At 37.8% G+C, this 15,391-nt stretch overlaps 2 protein-coding genes across 2 annotated transcripts; one reads left to right on the forward strand and one right to left on the reverse strand.

The window, feature by feature from the left end:
• Positions 1–204: 204 nt before the first annotated feature.
• LOC146459203 (adenosine receptor A3-like) lies at positions 205–10,760 on the forward strand. The gene is made up of 3 exons (XM_085089739.1): positions 205–228; positions 3,760–3,979; positions 10,201–10,760. The coding sequence occupies exons 1-3, from the start codon at positions 205–207 to the stop codon at positions 10,758–10,760; spliced, it is 804 nt and encodes a 267-aa protein (XP_084945865.1).
• A 2,792-nt stretch (positions 10,761–13,552) lies between these two features.
• Positions 13,553–14,954, reverse strand: LOC146459204 (adenosine receptor A1-like). The gene has a single exon (XM_085089740.1). It carries the CDS (start codon positions 14,952–14,954, stop codon positions 14,052–14,054), a length of 903 nt encoding a protein of 300 aa, XP_084945866.1. The 3' UTR covers positions 13,553–14,051.
• Between the last annotated feature and the right edge of the window lie 437 nt (positions 14,955–15,391).

Here is a 15,391-nt window from a genome sequence, read left to right on the forward strand (position 1 = left end):
GGAAATGCTAATGCGCGCTCATGTGACTCAAATGCAAACGGAACCGTAGGCAATACCATACACGCATGCGCATTTAGAGTGGTTGTCAAGTTGGCGGATAAGTCCCGCTTCTATCAACACAGCCGCAGAATGAGAGTGCATACTCAAGCCGCGCGCGAGGCAGCGGTTGTCACCGTATTTCAACAAAAACAAATAGGTTGTAATATGGTGGCAATTTTAAAGTTTCAGGTATTTGTTTCAATTTCCGCGGGATAAGGCCCAAACAAAACCCTTATAGTTGTTTCTTTCAAGAAAGTTCCTAAAGGGACTCGTTTACCACATATCTTTGTTTTTCCACCTAAATTACAATACACTGAAATAAACTTCATAATTCAGAGTTCTGCATGAATTTATTTGCGATTCCATATCACAATAACAGAAAATCTCGCATTAAAAAAGCTTCCTTCTGTTCTCTGCTATTAATATCAATATTTTACAAGTTCGGCGCTTTGTACTCCTTGGGAAACTAACCAAGTAGGTTTTTTTAAGTGCTGTCCATCAGTTTGATACACAGAAAAATTGGCGGATTGTGCTCTTCACTTGTTGCCTGACATCTCTGATTTTCCAGCAGTAAACAATCGGGTTTAAAGATGAGTTTAGATAAAGGAGAGTTGATGAAAGAAGATCAGATTTATCGAGTATCTCGGAATCTTCATTTACTAACCTTAGCAGAGAGGTTATAACGTAAGGTGCATAGCAAGCAACTGACGCCAGTTGCACCCAAATTATAGTAGAAACCGTTTTCTTGTATCGTGTTATGTTAAGTGGAATTCCTTCAATGTTTGGTTGTCCTTGCTGAAAACTGTCTTGCAGTTGAGCTTGTTGATGGCGGAGAATAAAGAAAATCCTGGTGTTGGAGACGAGTGAGATTACCAAAGAAAGTATTATTATCGTTAAGAACAATTTAAAACAAATGTGAAAGGGTGTAAAAAAGGTTAACGATCCAGGTAGAGCAGCTACTAACCAAACGCAAAGTATGACCACACGAACTCGCCGTAAGGTTACAACGTGTCTGTATCGCAGCCCCAACAACAGAGCGAGAAGTCTGTCCACGCTTATGGCGGTAGATGTTAAAATCGTTACTTCAATTAACAAGGGAGTAAAAAAATTCGATCCATTTTCAAAAATTTTTGAAGAAAGCAAGAAAAAGCTTGCGGCGAATATTGGCTGTACAATAACGCCAACACAAAGATCAGTGACTGCCAGGCATTGAAACAACAGTTTTGTTGGCGGATAAATGGACGACACTTTATGAAGGGCAGCTAGGATGAGAGCATTGCCCAGAAAGGCAGTGATGGAGAGAAAAATGTTGAAAACTGACAATAATATATCAGGAGTTGATAAATATTGGTCCCATGCTTCGTCATCCGTTTTATTTATGTAGTTTCCATTTCCAGTAAAGTTCGTTCTCGTCATCAGTTCGTTTGATTTTCTGGTCTGCTTCACTGTTAGTTGTAACTAAACCTCGTCGAAGGAGCTTTAAGGGTTGAGTGGGAACTCGGTTTCCTCAGCTACGTATGTGCTAAGTTGCTCGAAGTCAGCTTTGTCTAAGGAGCTCAGTAAGTTCAGGACCAAATTGATTTTCATTGATTCCCTCAGTTTGCTGTAACCTAGCAGGTATCGCCTTTTTCTTCCTTACGAACCGATAACAGCTTTAGTTTGCTGTGTGGTTGAGTGGATTGCTGAGCATTAGAGCTGTCGTCTTAGTATAAAATATGGTTCTGCCAGCTTGCAGCTGCTGTTTTTTAATTAAATTTGGGTGGTAAAAACAATTTGCATTGAGAATCGTGACTGTTATACAAATCAAGCTAATGAATAATTATAGGTATTTAGCTTATAGTACATAATAGTGTCTTCCAAATATCATTGTATGAGGTGAAGTTGAAAAGTTCCCGACAGTATTTATGTCAGTGATACCGAATCGTAGCAACGAGCCATTTGTAACAAGACAACTTTGTTAGTTTGAAATTAAGAGGCGCTCTTTTCGCTTTTCATCCATAAAGTCCCCTCACATAAAATTCATAATTTTTCGTGCTTGCTGGTGGCCAAGATGTCACATCTGGGGCTTACAGCCAAAATATTTCTTTGATAAAAGCGTGAAGTGAAGTTGCCAAGTATTAGTTGCTGGAGTCTTTAAAATAAAATTCAAATGTTTGGTGAACAAAGATGTCAAATGCCCCAGGGTATGTATAAGTTTACATATACCTGATATTTGCCTTGTTGGAAATTTTCTCTATTTGGAATACAAATTAAACGATGAAATATGCACGTCCAGGTCTTATTTTAGTTTTGAAAAACAGAAGAAAAATTTAAACTACAGGAGTTCTAGAAGCAATATTGTTTATGAGCATATGTCAACTTTTCTGCTGTTAAAACAATTCAATATTTGTGCGGAAAAAAAAGGGCGCAAACAGAATTTTGTCATTCAAGTAAACAGAAGTTAATACAAAGTTGACAGTATATTCAGGCCCAAGACAAAAATGAAAATAAGTCTTAATTCTATTTCAAGGGAGCCAGCTCTTGCTACAAATGATCTGTAAATTGCTGTCCTATTTCCCACTAAGAAGGTAAAGCTGGAACAGGTAAGTAGACGACAAATTAACCATTTCGAACATGTGTGTTTTTTAGACGGAACTCGCATGTCACTCTACCGAAGCTATCATACAGTTACGGCAACCGGGTGGACATATAAACATCTGTGTACGCTAATTAGGCAGAATTATAATTGCTACCATCATTTGAATTGTTTTTGGCAGCGAACAGGTCCTTCTTCTATTAAAGAAACATTTTGGCTGTAAGCCCCAGATGTGACGTCTTGGCCCCCAGCAAGCACGAAAAATTATGAATTTTATTTTACGAACTTTACCGATGAAAAACGAAAAAAGCACCTCTTAATTTCAAACTAACAAAGTTGTCTTGCTACAAATGGCTGACTGCTACGATTCGAGATCACTGACATAAATACTGTCGGGAACTTTCCAACTTCACTTCACCCAATGATATTTGGAAGACACTATCATACTGATAAGCTATTAAAATACGTATTCATAGTAGGCTTAATTCGTATGACAGTCATGATTGTCAATGCAAATTGTAATTACTACCCAAATTCACTTTAAAACAGCAGTTGCAAGCTGGCAGAACCTTGTTATATACTAAGACAAAAGCTCTTTGGCTCAGAAATCCACAGAGCGATGCAGCAAACTAAAGTGTGACGTTCATACATATATGTTCATAAGTGTGATTTATATCACAGACACAATTGTCAATCCATATTTTGAACCCAAATTCACTTTAAAACCGCGGTTGCAAGCTGGCATAACCATATTATATACTAACAAAAAAGCTCTTCAACTCTTAGGCTCTCAGCTAAGCGATACAACAAACTACAGCTGTTATCGGTTCGTAAGGCAATCTCGTCCCCAGAGCTCTTGTTACTCCCTTGGAGCGGAAGAGGGTAACGAGTGCTCTGGGAACGAGATTATCCGTAAGGCGGGAAAAGGCGACGCATTAAGGAACCAAAATCATTTTTGTTCCTGAACAAACAGCGCCTCAGACAAAGTTGACTTCGAGCAACTTAGCACATACTCGGCTGAAGAAATCGACTTTCCACTAAACCGTAAAAGCTCCTTACACGAGGCTTAGTTACAGCTGACAGTGAAGCCGACCTGAAAATCAAACGAACTCGTGTTGCTGCCGAACATTAACAACAAAAACGAGGACGATCATCAAGCATGGGAGGAATATTTATCAAATATTGGTATCTTATTGTCTGTTCTTAACATTTTAGTCTCCATCACCGCCTTTCTGGGCAATGCTCTCATCCTTGCTGCTCTTCATAAAGTGTCGTCCATTTATCCGCCAACAAAATTGTTATTTCAATGCCTGGCTGTCAGTGATCTTTGTGTTGGCCTGATAAGGGGACCGCTCTTTGTGGCGGGTTTTTATTCGCCTTCTTCCATGATTTTTTGATTTTTTAGTTTTTGTTAATGCCTTGTTAATTAAAGTAACGATTTTAATATCGACCGCCATAAGCGTGGACAGACTTCTCGCTCTGTTCTTGGGGCTGCGATACAGACACGTTGTAACCTTACGGCGAGTTCGTCTGCGCGGGTTAGTTGCTGCTATACTTGACTCGTTAACCTTTTTCATACCCATTGATGTTTGTTTTAAATTGTACTTAACAATAATAATACTTTCTTTGGTAGTCGCATTCGCCTCTAACACCAAGATTTTCTTCAATCTCCGCCAGAAGCTAAACTGCAAGACAGTGTGCAGCAAGGACAACCGAACGTTGAAGAAATTCCACTGAACATAGCACGATACAAGAAAATAGTTTTTTACTATAATTTGGGTGCAACTGGCGTCAATTGCGTGCTGTACATCTTACGTTATAACCTCCCTGATAATGTTTTTAAATTCAGATTCTGATATATTAGATAAATCTTATCTTTTTACGGTAACTCTCCTGAAATGTAAAGATATGGAATAGTAAATAAATTAATGCAAGACTTGGAACTATGAAGAGTGATTCAGTGTGTGCAATGAAGGTGCAAAAAATGAATTCTTAAGAGAAAATTTATAACAGGGGTGGATTTTTGCGCATTTTACAAGAGTTCAGTAGTCGGACTATAGAAAAGGCCCGGAGCGACTTAGTATGTTACCGGATAGATTTTAGAGTTCACTCAGACTCTACGCAGAGTGGTTCCAGTGAGAGTTTTATTCCTTGCTCTGTCCGTTTTCCAGACCTGATATTTATGTGCTCTTACCATATGAAATAAATTTCACAATTTAATGGAAGATAATTATGTACGACAAGGGTCATCTGTTCGTCACCTGCAGGGCAGTACTAGTCACACGAGCTAGGGTGCAATAAATGGCCAATATTTGGTTAAAACGTATAAAGCATCAATCTTTTAAAGCATTTGTTTATTTATCAGAAGCTAGGACAGCAAATTTTATTGTATCTTGTTTAATGTAACAGGGTGCTTTAGCTCTGCAGTTTCATTTCAAGAGTTGTGGGTTAGGCTTTTTCGAGTTTGCCAGACAACAGAATCTTCTTTTCTGGCTTGTCTTTGATTTCTGTAAAGCCTAAGTTATTTTTTAACACACCGCTTATATTTAGACTTAAATTTTAACTTCTAACAGTTGATTACAGTCTTTTCTTTTGGAGGATCTTTTTTGTTTTCATTTTTGTTCATAAGCATAAATTAGAGGTCATATAGGGTACATTATCTTTTGGCTTTGTGCGAATATAGGATGTTACGTTCAGTTGCATTAGCATACATTAGCATAAATAACAAACTTGCTACAATTAAATACACTCTGTAAATTGAAACTTCGTACTCGCCAAACGTTTGAGCAGGATATGTTAAGTGAACTTAAAACGTATCAAAATTTTACAAAGAATGTGTGGCTGGGTGACATCTCGTCATCCAGCCATTTATACTTTTTAAATTTCACATGTTTTGAAAGCTAATTTCTGATATACAACATATCACGCTGATATTCAGCCTGATTACCAAGTGTGATATGGTCTTTTAGTTATAGTGTCCATTTGTTCGTAGCATAGTTTCTTATTGAAAACTGGTTCACTTTATAATGGAATTCCAGGGATTTGATTTGCTTAGCGGCCATGCATGGTATATGAGCCATTATACCATACCCAAGAAATAGTGAGCATTAAATTGTCTTCTGGTTGTTCTTGCAAGGCGAAATCAGTAAGATCTAGCAATATTTCTTGATTGTTTATTAAAAAAAAAAACAATAATTCCACTCACGCTTGTTGGATATGAGATGATTATATCTATCATTTCAAATTCAACGCGCGCTCGTGGAATAATTGTCCAATATATGCTAATGAGTCAATGATGTAATGTAAATGATGACGTCAGAAAATAAAAACCTGGGGCCCGTTTTTCGAAAGTCCCAGTAACTTACGGGGCCCGGTAAGTGTCTTTTGTGATAACTGTTTCTTAACAGAAGTTAATTTTTGTTAGCTTTGAATACTAAATTTTAAAATCATATAATTCTATGAAAACATTGGCCAAGAACCAACGTTTAAAAATACACTTATCGGGCCCGGTAAGTTACCGGGACTTTCGAAAACGGGCCCCTGGTCTCGAGACTTGGGTTTCGTTTGAACTAATGCTGTCTGGGAAGGCTTCAGCCTGCTATGTTTTTTGCGAGGTTGTGAGGTCTTGTACTGTCACCGAATTTTGTGAAATTATTAACCGATATTAGAAATGCAGTGATATATACTACGTGATATAACAACCCGGAGTTCCAAATTGAAAACCAAATAAAGAAATATACCTCCTTCCCTCTTTGGATGTTTAGCCTTCTATTAGTGTTCACTCGTGCAACGGAAATGCTAATGCGCGCTCATGTGACTCAAATGCAAACGGAACCGTAGGCAATATCATACACGCATGCGCATTTAGAGTGGTTGTCAAGTTGGCGGATAAGTCCCGCTTCTATCAACACAGCCGCAGAATGAGAGTGCATACTCAAGCCGCGCGCGAGGCAGCGGTTGTCACCGTATTTCAACAAAAACAAATAGGTTGTAATATGGTGGCAATTTTAAAGTTTCAGGTATTTGTTTCAATTTCCGCGGGATAAGGCCCAAACAAAACCCTTATAGTTGTTACTTTCAAGAAAGTTCCTAAAGGGACTCGTTTACCACATATCTTTGTTTTTCCACCTAAATTACATTACACTGAAATAAACTTCATAATTCAGAGTTCTGCATGAATTTATTTGCGATTCCATATCACAATAACAGAAAATCTCGCATTAAAAAAGCTTCCTTCTGTTCTCTGCTATTAATATCAATATTTTACAAGTTCGGCGCTTTGTACTCCTTGGGAAACTAACCAAGTAGGTTTTTTTAAGTGCTGTCCATCAGTTTGATACACAGAAAAATTGGCGGATTGTGCTCTTCACTTGTTGCCTGACATCTCTGATTTTCCAGCAGTAAACAATCGGGTTTAAAGATGAGTTTAGATAAAGGAGAGTTGATGAAAGAAGATCAGATTTATCGAGTATCTCGGAATCTTCATTTACTAACCTTAGCAGAGAGGTTATAACGTAAGGTGCATAGCAAGCAACTGACGCCAGTTGCACCCAAATTATAGTAGAAACCGTTTTCTTGTATCGTGTTATGTTCAGTGGAATTCCTTCAACGTTTGGTTGTCCTTGCTGAAAACTGTCTTGCAGTTGAGCCTGTTGATGGCGGAGAATAAAGAAAATCCTGGTGTTGGAGACGAGTGAGATTACCAAAGAAAGTATTATTATTGTTAAGAACAATTTAAAACAAATGTGAAAGGGTAAAAAAAAGGTTAACGATCCAGGTAGAGCAGCTACTAACCAAACGCAAAGTATGGCCACACGAACTCGCCGTAAGGTTACAACGTGTCTGTATCGCAGCCCCAACAACAGAGCGAGAAGTCTGTCCACGCTTATGGCGGTCGATGTTAAAATCGTTACTTCAATTAACAAGGGAGTAAAAAAATTCGATCCATTTTCAAAAATTTTTGAAGAAAGCAAGAAAAAGCTTGCGGCGAATATTGGCTGTACAATAATGCCAACACAAAGATCAGTGACTGCCAGGCATTGAAACAACAGTTTTGTTGGCGGATAAATGGACGACACTTTATGAAGCGCAGCTAGGATGAGAGCATTGCCCAGAAAGGCGGTGATAGAGAGAAAGATGTTAACACTTGACAATAATATACAAGTAGTTGATAAACATTGGTCCCCTGCTTCGTCATCCGTCTCATTTATATAGTTTTCATTTCCAGTAATGTTCGTCCTCATCATCAGTTCGCTTGATTTTCAGGTCTGCTTCACTGTTAGCTGTAACTAAGCCTCGTCGAAGGTGCTTTACGGTTAAGTGAAAACTCAGTTTCTTCCTTCAGTTTGCTGTAACCGAGAAAGCATCGCCCTTTTCCGAGTTACAAAACCGATAACAGCTTTAGTTTACTGTGTGGCTCAGTGGATATCTGAGCGGAAGAGCTTTTGTCTTAGTATATTATATGGTTCTGCCAGCTTGCAACTGCTGTTTTTTTTTTTTTTTTTTTTTTTTTTATTGAATTTGGAAGCCAAAAGCTTTTTCCATTAACAATTGTGGCTGTCATACCAATCAAGCCTATGCAGCCAAACGTATTTAGCTTATAGTGCTGATGGTGTCCTTCAAATATTATTGGATGAAGTGAAGTTGCTTTTTCCGTTTTTCATTTTAGCCTAAAAGTCTTAAAAATAAATTTCAAATGTTTGATTTACAAAGATTCATATGCCCCAGAGTATGTCAAAAAATGAAATACCTGCATGATATTTGCCTTGTTGTAAATTTTCCCTATTTGGAATACAAATTAAACGATGAAATATGCACGCCCCGGTCTTATTTTAGTTCTCAAATACAGAAGAAAAAATTAAACCACAGGAGTTCTAGAAGCAATATTGCCTATGAGCATATGTCAACTTTTCTCCTGTTAAAATAGATTAATATTTCTGCCAAAAAAAGAGCGCAAACCGAATCTTGTCATTCAAGTAAGCAAAAGTTAATACAAAGTTGACAGTCTTCAGACACAGGGCAAAAACGAAAATAGGTCTTAATTCTATTTCAAGTAGGACAGCTCGGCTACAACTGATCTGTAAATTGCTGTTCTATTTCTCCCTAAAAGGTAAACCTGGGACAGATAAGTAGACGACAAATCAACCATTTCGAGCATGTGTGTTTTTGAGACGGAATTCGCGTGTCACTCTACCGAAGCTATCATAATTACGACACCCGGGTGGACATATAAACATCTGTGTGCACTAATTGGGCAGAATTGTAATTGCTACCATCATTTGAATTGTTTTTGGCAACAAGACATTAAAAAGTTCCTTTTTTTATTAAAGAAAAATTTTGGCTGTAAGCCCCAGATGTGACATCTTGGCCACCAGCAAGCACGAAAAATTATGAATTTTATTTAAAGGACTTAACGGATGAAAAACAAAAAGAGCACCTTTTAATTTTAAGCTAACAAAATTGTCTTGTTACAAATGGCTGACTGCTACGATTCGAAATCACTGACATAAATACTGTCGGAACCTTTCCAACTTCACTTCATGCAATGATATTTGGAAAACACTATCATACTGATAAGCTAACTACGTATTCATAGTAGGCTTAATTCGTATGACAGTCATGATTGTCAATGCAAATTGTTTTTACCACCCAAATTCGCTCTAAAACAGCAGTTGCAAGCTGGCAGAGCCATGTTATATACTAAGACAAAAGCTCTTTGGCTCAGAAATCCACAGAGCGATGCAGCAAACTAAAGTGTGACGTTCATACAGATATGTTCATAAGTGTGATGTATATATCACAGACACAATTGTCAATCCATATTTTGAACCCAAATTCACTTTAAAAAAGCGGTTGCAGCTGGCATAACCATATTATATACTAACAAAAAAGCTCTTCAACTCTTAGGCTCTCTACTGGGTGACACAACAAACTACAGCTGTTATTGGTTCGTAAGGCAATCTCGTCCCCAGAGCTCTTGTTACTCCCTTGGAGCGGAAAAGGGTAACGAGGGCTCAGTGAACGAGATTATCCGTAAGGCGGGAAAAGGCGACGCACGAAGGAACCAAAATCATTTTTGTTCCTGAACTAACAGCGCCTCAGACAAAGTTGACTTCGAGCAACTTAGCACATACTCGGCTGAAGAAACCGACTTTCTATTAAACCGTAAAGCTCCTTTAACGAGGCTTAGTGGCGCTTAGTGACGAGGCTTAGAGGCTTAGCTGACAGTGAAGCGGACCTGAAAATCAAACGAACTCGTGATGCTGCCGAACATTACTGGAGACGAAAACAACATAAACGAGGACGATGATCAAGCATGGGACGAATATTTATCAACTATTGGTATCTTATTGTCTGTTCTTAACGTTTTAGTCTCCATCACCGCCTTTCTGGGCAATGCTCTCATCCTAGCTGCTCTTCATAAAGTGTCGTCCATTTATCCGCCAACAAAACTGTTACTTCAATGCCTGGCTGTCAGTGATCTTTGTGTTGGCCTGATTAGGGGACCGCTCTTTGTGGCAGGTTTTTATTCGCCTTCTTCAATGATTTTTGATGTTTCATTTTTTGTTAATCCCTTGTTAATTGAATATCGACCGCCATAAGCGTGGACAGACTTCTCGCTCTGTTCTTGGGGCTGCGATACAGACACGTTGTATTCTTACGGCGAGTTCGTCTGGTCATAATTTGCGTTTGGTTAGTTGCTGCTCTACTTGGCTCGTTAACCTTTTTCGTACCCATTGATGTTTGTTTTAAATTGTTCTTAACAATAATAATACTTTCTTTGGTAATCTCGGTTTTCTCCAACACCAAGATCTTTTTCATTCTCCGCCATCAACAAGCTCAACTGCAAGACAGTGTGCAGCAAGGACAACCGAACGTTGAAGGAATAGCACGATACAAGAAAACAGTTTCTACTATAATTTGGGTGCAACTGGCGTCAGTTGCTTGCTATGCACCTTACGTTATATCCTCCCTGATAATGCTATTAAATGAATATTCCGAGGTATTAAATATATCTTATCTTTTTACAGTAACTCTCCTTTATTTAAATTCATCTTTAAACCCGATTCTTTACTGCTGGAAAATCAGGGATGTTAGGCAACAAGTGAAGAGCACAATCCGCCAATTTTTCCGCGTATCAAACTGATGGACAGCACTTCAAGAAAAGCTACTCGGTTAGTTTACGATGGAGGACAAAACGCCGAACATGTAAAATATTGATATTGGAGGACTTAGATCAAAGGGAACCTTTTTTTTTTAATACGAGAGAGAGTTTCTGATATTTAAAGATAATTATGGAATAGTAAATAAATTAATACAGAACTCTGAATTATGAAGAGTGATTCAGTGTGGCACAATTAAGCAGAAGGCGCAAATATTAGACAGTGGTACGTATTACTTAAGGAAGCGAGAATTTGTTCAACCTCGATTCTCTTCGGTGACATATGAAAAACACTCACTTCGTTACCTAGGGCCTAAACTGTGGAATGATCTCACTCCTAGAATAAGATATGAACCCTCTCTGAAGCAATTCAAAAGAGTCATACGTAATCAGGACCTTACTGCCCTAGCAGCAAATGTCAGTAACTGTCGAGGCTGCAACCTATGCCGAGAATGACTAGGCTTAACATGATTTTTTGCGATTGATGTATGAAATTTTATTAATATCAGGTTTACGATGTAAATTTTAATTCATTTTTTAGAATTTTCTAGAATTTAGTTAGGTGTCCACTATTAGTACAGGGGACTTCTCCCCTCAGCTAAATTTCTTGACACGTTAATAAAGTTTATTATTATTTATTTATTATTATTATTATTATTATTATTATTATTAAATATTAATACTCTTAAGAAAATTTAAAACAGGGATGAATTTTTGCGCATTTTACAAGAGTTCAGTAGTCGGTATAGAAAGGGTCAGGAGCGACATAGTATGTTACGGGACAGATTTTAGAGTTCACTCAGGCTCCACACAATATAGTTCAAGAGGGCATTTTATTTCTTGCTCTGTCCGTTTTGCAGACCTGATAATTTTGTGCTTTAACCATATGAAAAAAATTTCACAATTAATTGAAGATAATTATGCACGACAAGGGTGACTTCAGCTGTTCGTCACCTGTAGGTCACACGAATCTTAAACGAGCTCGGCTGACTTGCGTAAAATTTGATTTTCAAAATATCATCTAGTCAGAGGTCCGATAGGAAAGTGAAACGCGTTAGATCAGTGGGTACTAATTCAAACTGAGTTGCTGTCGAAAAACATTTCAATTTAAGGTTCTAGAAAGGTACCTAGAACAAAAGACTGTAAAACGTGCGAAGGCGCGTAAACGAACCTTGAAAGACTCGCAGAACTGATTATTATGTGAATGAAAAGTGTGAGTGAACGCGAGCCTTAACTAAACTCTTCGTTACGAAGAAAAGCAGTTGTTTAGCAGACACGGCAGCTGAAGTCACTTGATTACTACAATAACAAATTTGTTCGTTAAGATAGTTTGTCCAGCGTGTTGCCTGGACTAACATACTAATTAGTTACACTTAAAATCCAAATAGAAGCAAGCCATCCGCTTACGTATGTGTGTGAAGAATTCAAGTTGGGACATAAGACTGATTTCCGTGAACCTGTTTTATCCTCACAACATCTGAGCATTAATTACAACTTTCATTAATATCGACCTTACATTTTACTTGTAAGTGCATATTTCGGGCTTATTTGGGATTTCCTCATTTTAATTAATTTTGGTTTACCCAACAAAGTTATAATAAATCTTAATTTGCATGTTAGTCCAGACAACACGCCGGACAAACTACCTTAACGAACAAATTTGTTATTGTAATGAACAAGTGGCTTCAACTACTAATGTAGGCTAACACAAACCTTTTTATGATTGGTTGATAACGGAATTTGTAATGTGTTCCATCTTTTTATTTGACAAGGAAAATGTACTTTTCTTTTAGGGTTTTCTTTATTAGGTTCTTTTGAGGTCAGCAGTTTTTTTTTTTTTATCTTTTTTTTTACTTATTACTTTGTAAGTTATTATTACACGCGATCCCACAAGCTTTTAGCTTTAAGACTCATCGTGTTGAAATGAAGACTTACTACCGACTACTACTGCTACTTCTACTGCTACTACTACTAATATGTTCTTCAAAATGTTCAATCAAAATAAAGCAGCGGGAGAAATATAAAAAATTATAATGAACATTTGTATCGATTAAAATGATACATTAACAATCGGAAGTATGTAAGAAATAAAGTTGAATGTTGAAAGTCACAAGTTCTATCAAAAATGTTGGTTGTAAACTAAACAACCTTTCTAAGTGTTTAAAAGTTTTAGTTCCTTATAATTAAAAATACACTAACAGATACCTTCAAATGAAAAGGGTTTAAGGTTTATTATTGTTCCAATAAGTTCGGTCAAGATTAACTCCTAACAAAAAATATCGGCTGGTATAAATTCGGTAAGAAACATTGGAAAATTTTACCAAAAACGAGAACAAGGGAAATTTCTATTTCCAGGCAAATACCAGTGAAAAGTTAATTTGAGGTCAAGTACAGTAAAAAAAGACTTGATTTAATGTGAACAATCTATTGTTATCTGGGGAAAACCAATTTCTTGGAAGGATTTGTTTCCTGAGAAATAGTCCAAAACAGAAAACCTGCTCGAAGCAAATTAGTACCAGGGGAAAACAGTGTTTGATCAGCGCTAAATCAGTACTAAGGGTAAACCATTGAACTTTTAAATATATTTTTTATGCTTTTGATTAAAATATTCCCCACAAATAAAGCACTTATTGTATCGTTTTTCAACACCAACGATAAATATACTCAATGCAACCAAAGGCAAAATAATACAAGTGTGAGCTTTTACATTTTTCGTATCTTTATTGTTCAACAAAAGTAAACAAAACCGAATTCGTTCAAGATTCGTGTGACCTAGACGTACCCAACAGCTGAAGTCACTCTAGTCGTGAATAATTATCTGCCAATAAATTGTGAAATTTATTTTATGTGGTAAAGGCACATAAATATCAGATCTGGAAAACGAACTGAGCAAGAAATGAAATGCTCTCTTAGCTGGAACTACATTGCGTGAAGCCTGAGTAAACTCTAAAATCTGCCCCGTAACACTGACTCAGGCTAAGCTGCTACTGACTCTTTCTATGCCGACTACTAATCTCTTGTAAAATGCGCAAAATTTCATCCGTTTGATAAATTCCCCTCAGGAGTTCTAATGTTTCCACTTGAATTCACACGTCATAATTCAGAGTACTGGATGAATTTTTTCACGATTCCATATCTTAATATCAGAAACTCTCTCGCATTAAAAAAAAGCTTTGTTTGGTCTCTCCTATCAATATCAACATCTCACATCTTCGGCGTTTTGTCCTCCATCGGAAACTAACCGAGTAGCTTTTCTCGAAGTGCTGTCCATCAGTTTCATACACAGAAAAATTGGCGGATTGTGCTCTTCACTTGTTGTCTGACATCTCTGATTTTCCAGCAGTAAAGAATCGGGTTTAAAGATGAGTTTAGATGAAGGAGCGTTACTGTAAGAGGAGAATATTTATTTATTCCCTTTGAATTTTGTTTTAAAGAAATTATAGAGGTTATAACATTAGGTGAATAGCAAGCAACCAAAGCCAGCTGCACCCAAATTATAGTAGAAACTGTTTTCTTGTATCGTGCTATGTTCAGTGGAATTCCTTCAACGTTCGGTTGTCCTTGCCGAAAACTGTCTCGTAACTGAGCTTGTTGATGGCGGAGAATGAAGAAAATCTTGGTGTTAGAGCCAACCGATATTACCAAACAAAGTATTATTATTGTTAAGAACAATTTAGGACGAACCTGTTTGGGTTGGGAAAACGTTAACAAGGAAAGTAGAGCAGCTACTAACCAAATGCAAAGTATGACCACACGAACCCGCCGTAAGGTTACAACGTGTCTGTATCGCAGCCCCAACAACAGAGCGAGAAGTCTGTCCACGCTTATGGCAGTCGATGTTAAAATCGTTACTTCAATCAACAAGGGATTAACAAAATGCGAGATTTTAAAAATTATTGTAGGAGGCGAAAAGCAACCTGTTACGAAGAGAGGTCCGGCAAAGAAGCCAACACAAAGATCAGTGACTGCCAGGCATTGAAATAACAGTTTTGTTGGCGGATAAATGGACGACACTTTATGAAGAGCAGCTAGGATGAGAGCATTGCCCAGAAAGGCGGTGATGGAGAGAAAAATGTTAAGAACAGACAATAAGATACCAGTAGTTGATAAACATGGGTTCGATGCTTGACCAGCCTTCTCTTTTATATGGTAGCCATATCCAGTAATGTTCGGCGGCATCATGAGTTCGTTTGATTTTCAGGTCTGCTTCTCTGTCAGCTTGTAACTAAGCCTCAATCGTCAAAGGAGCTTTTACGGTTTAGCGGAAACTCTGTTTCTTCGGCTGAGTATGTGCTAAGTTGCTGGCAGCTTTGTCTAAGTACCTGTTAGTCCAGAAACAGAAAGAAATGATTTTGGTTTCTTCAGTTTGCGCTATCTGAGCATGCGTCGACTTTTCATGGCTTACGAACCGATAACAGCCTTCGTTTGCTGTCTAGCTTAGTGGACTTCTGACCCGAAGAGCTTTCGTCTTAGTATAATACTAATATGGTTGTACCAACTTTGCCTAGTTCCTAGGCCTCTCTCTGTTTTTCATCTCCGTTTGGGGTCACGCCGTTCGCCTCGGATACTTCGAAACGAATTGATAATGAGGGCCTGGGAGAGAGCCGTACAGGGAC

The sequence above is a fragment of the Pavona decussata genome, unplaced genomic scaffold, assembly GCF_977016875.1.
Source record: "Pavona decussata unplaced genomic scaffold, jaPavDecu1.1 SCAFFOLD_223, whole genome shotgun sequence".
Lineage (NCBI taxonomy): Eukaryota > Metazoa > Cnidaria > Anthozoa > Scleractinia > Agariciidae > Pavona > Pavona decussata.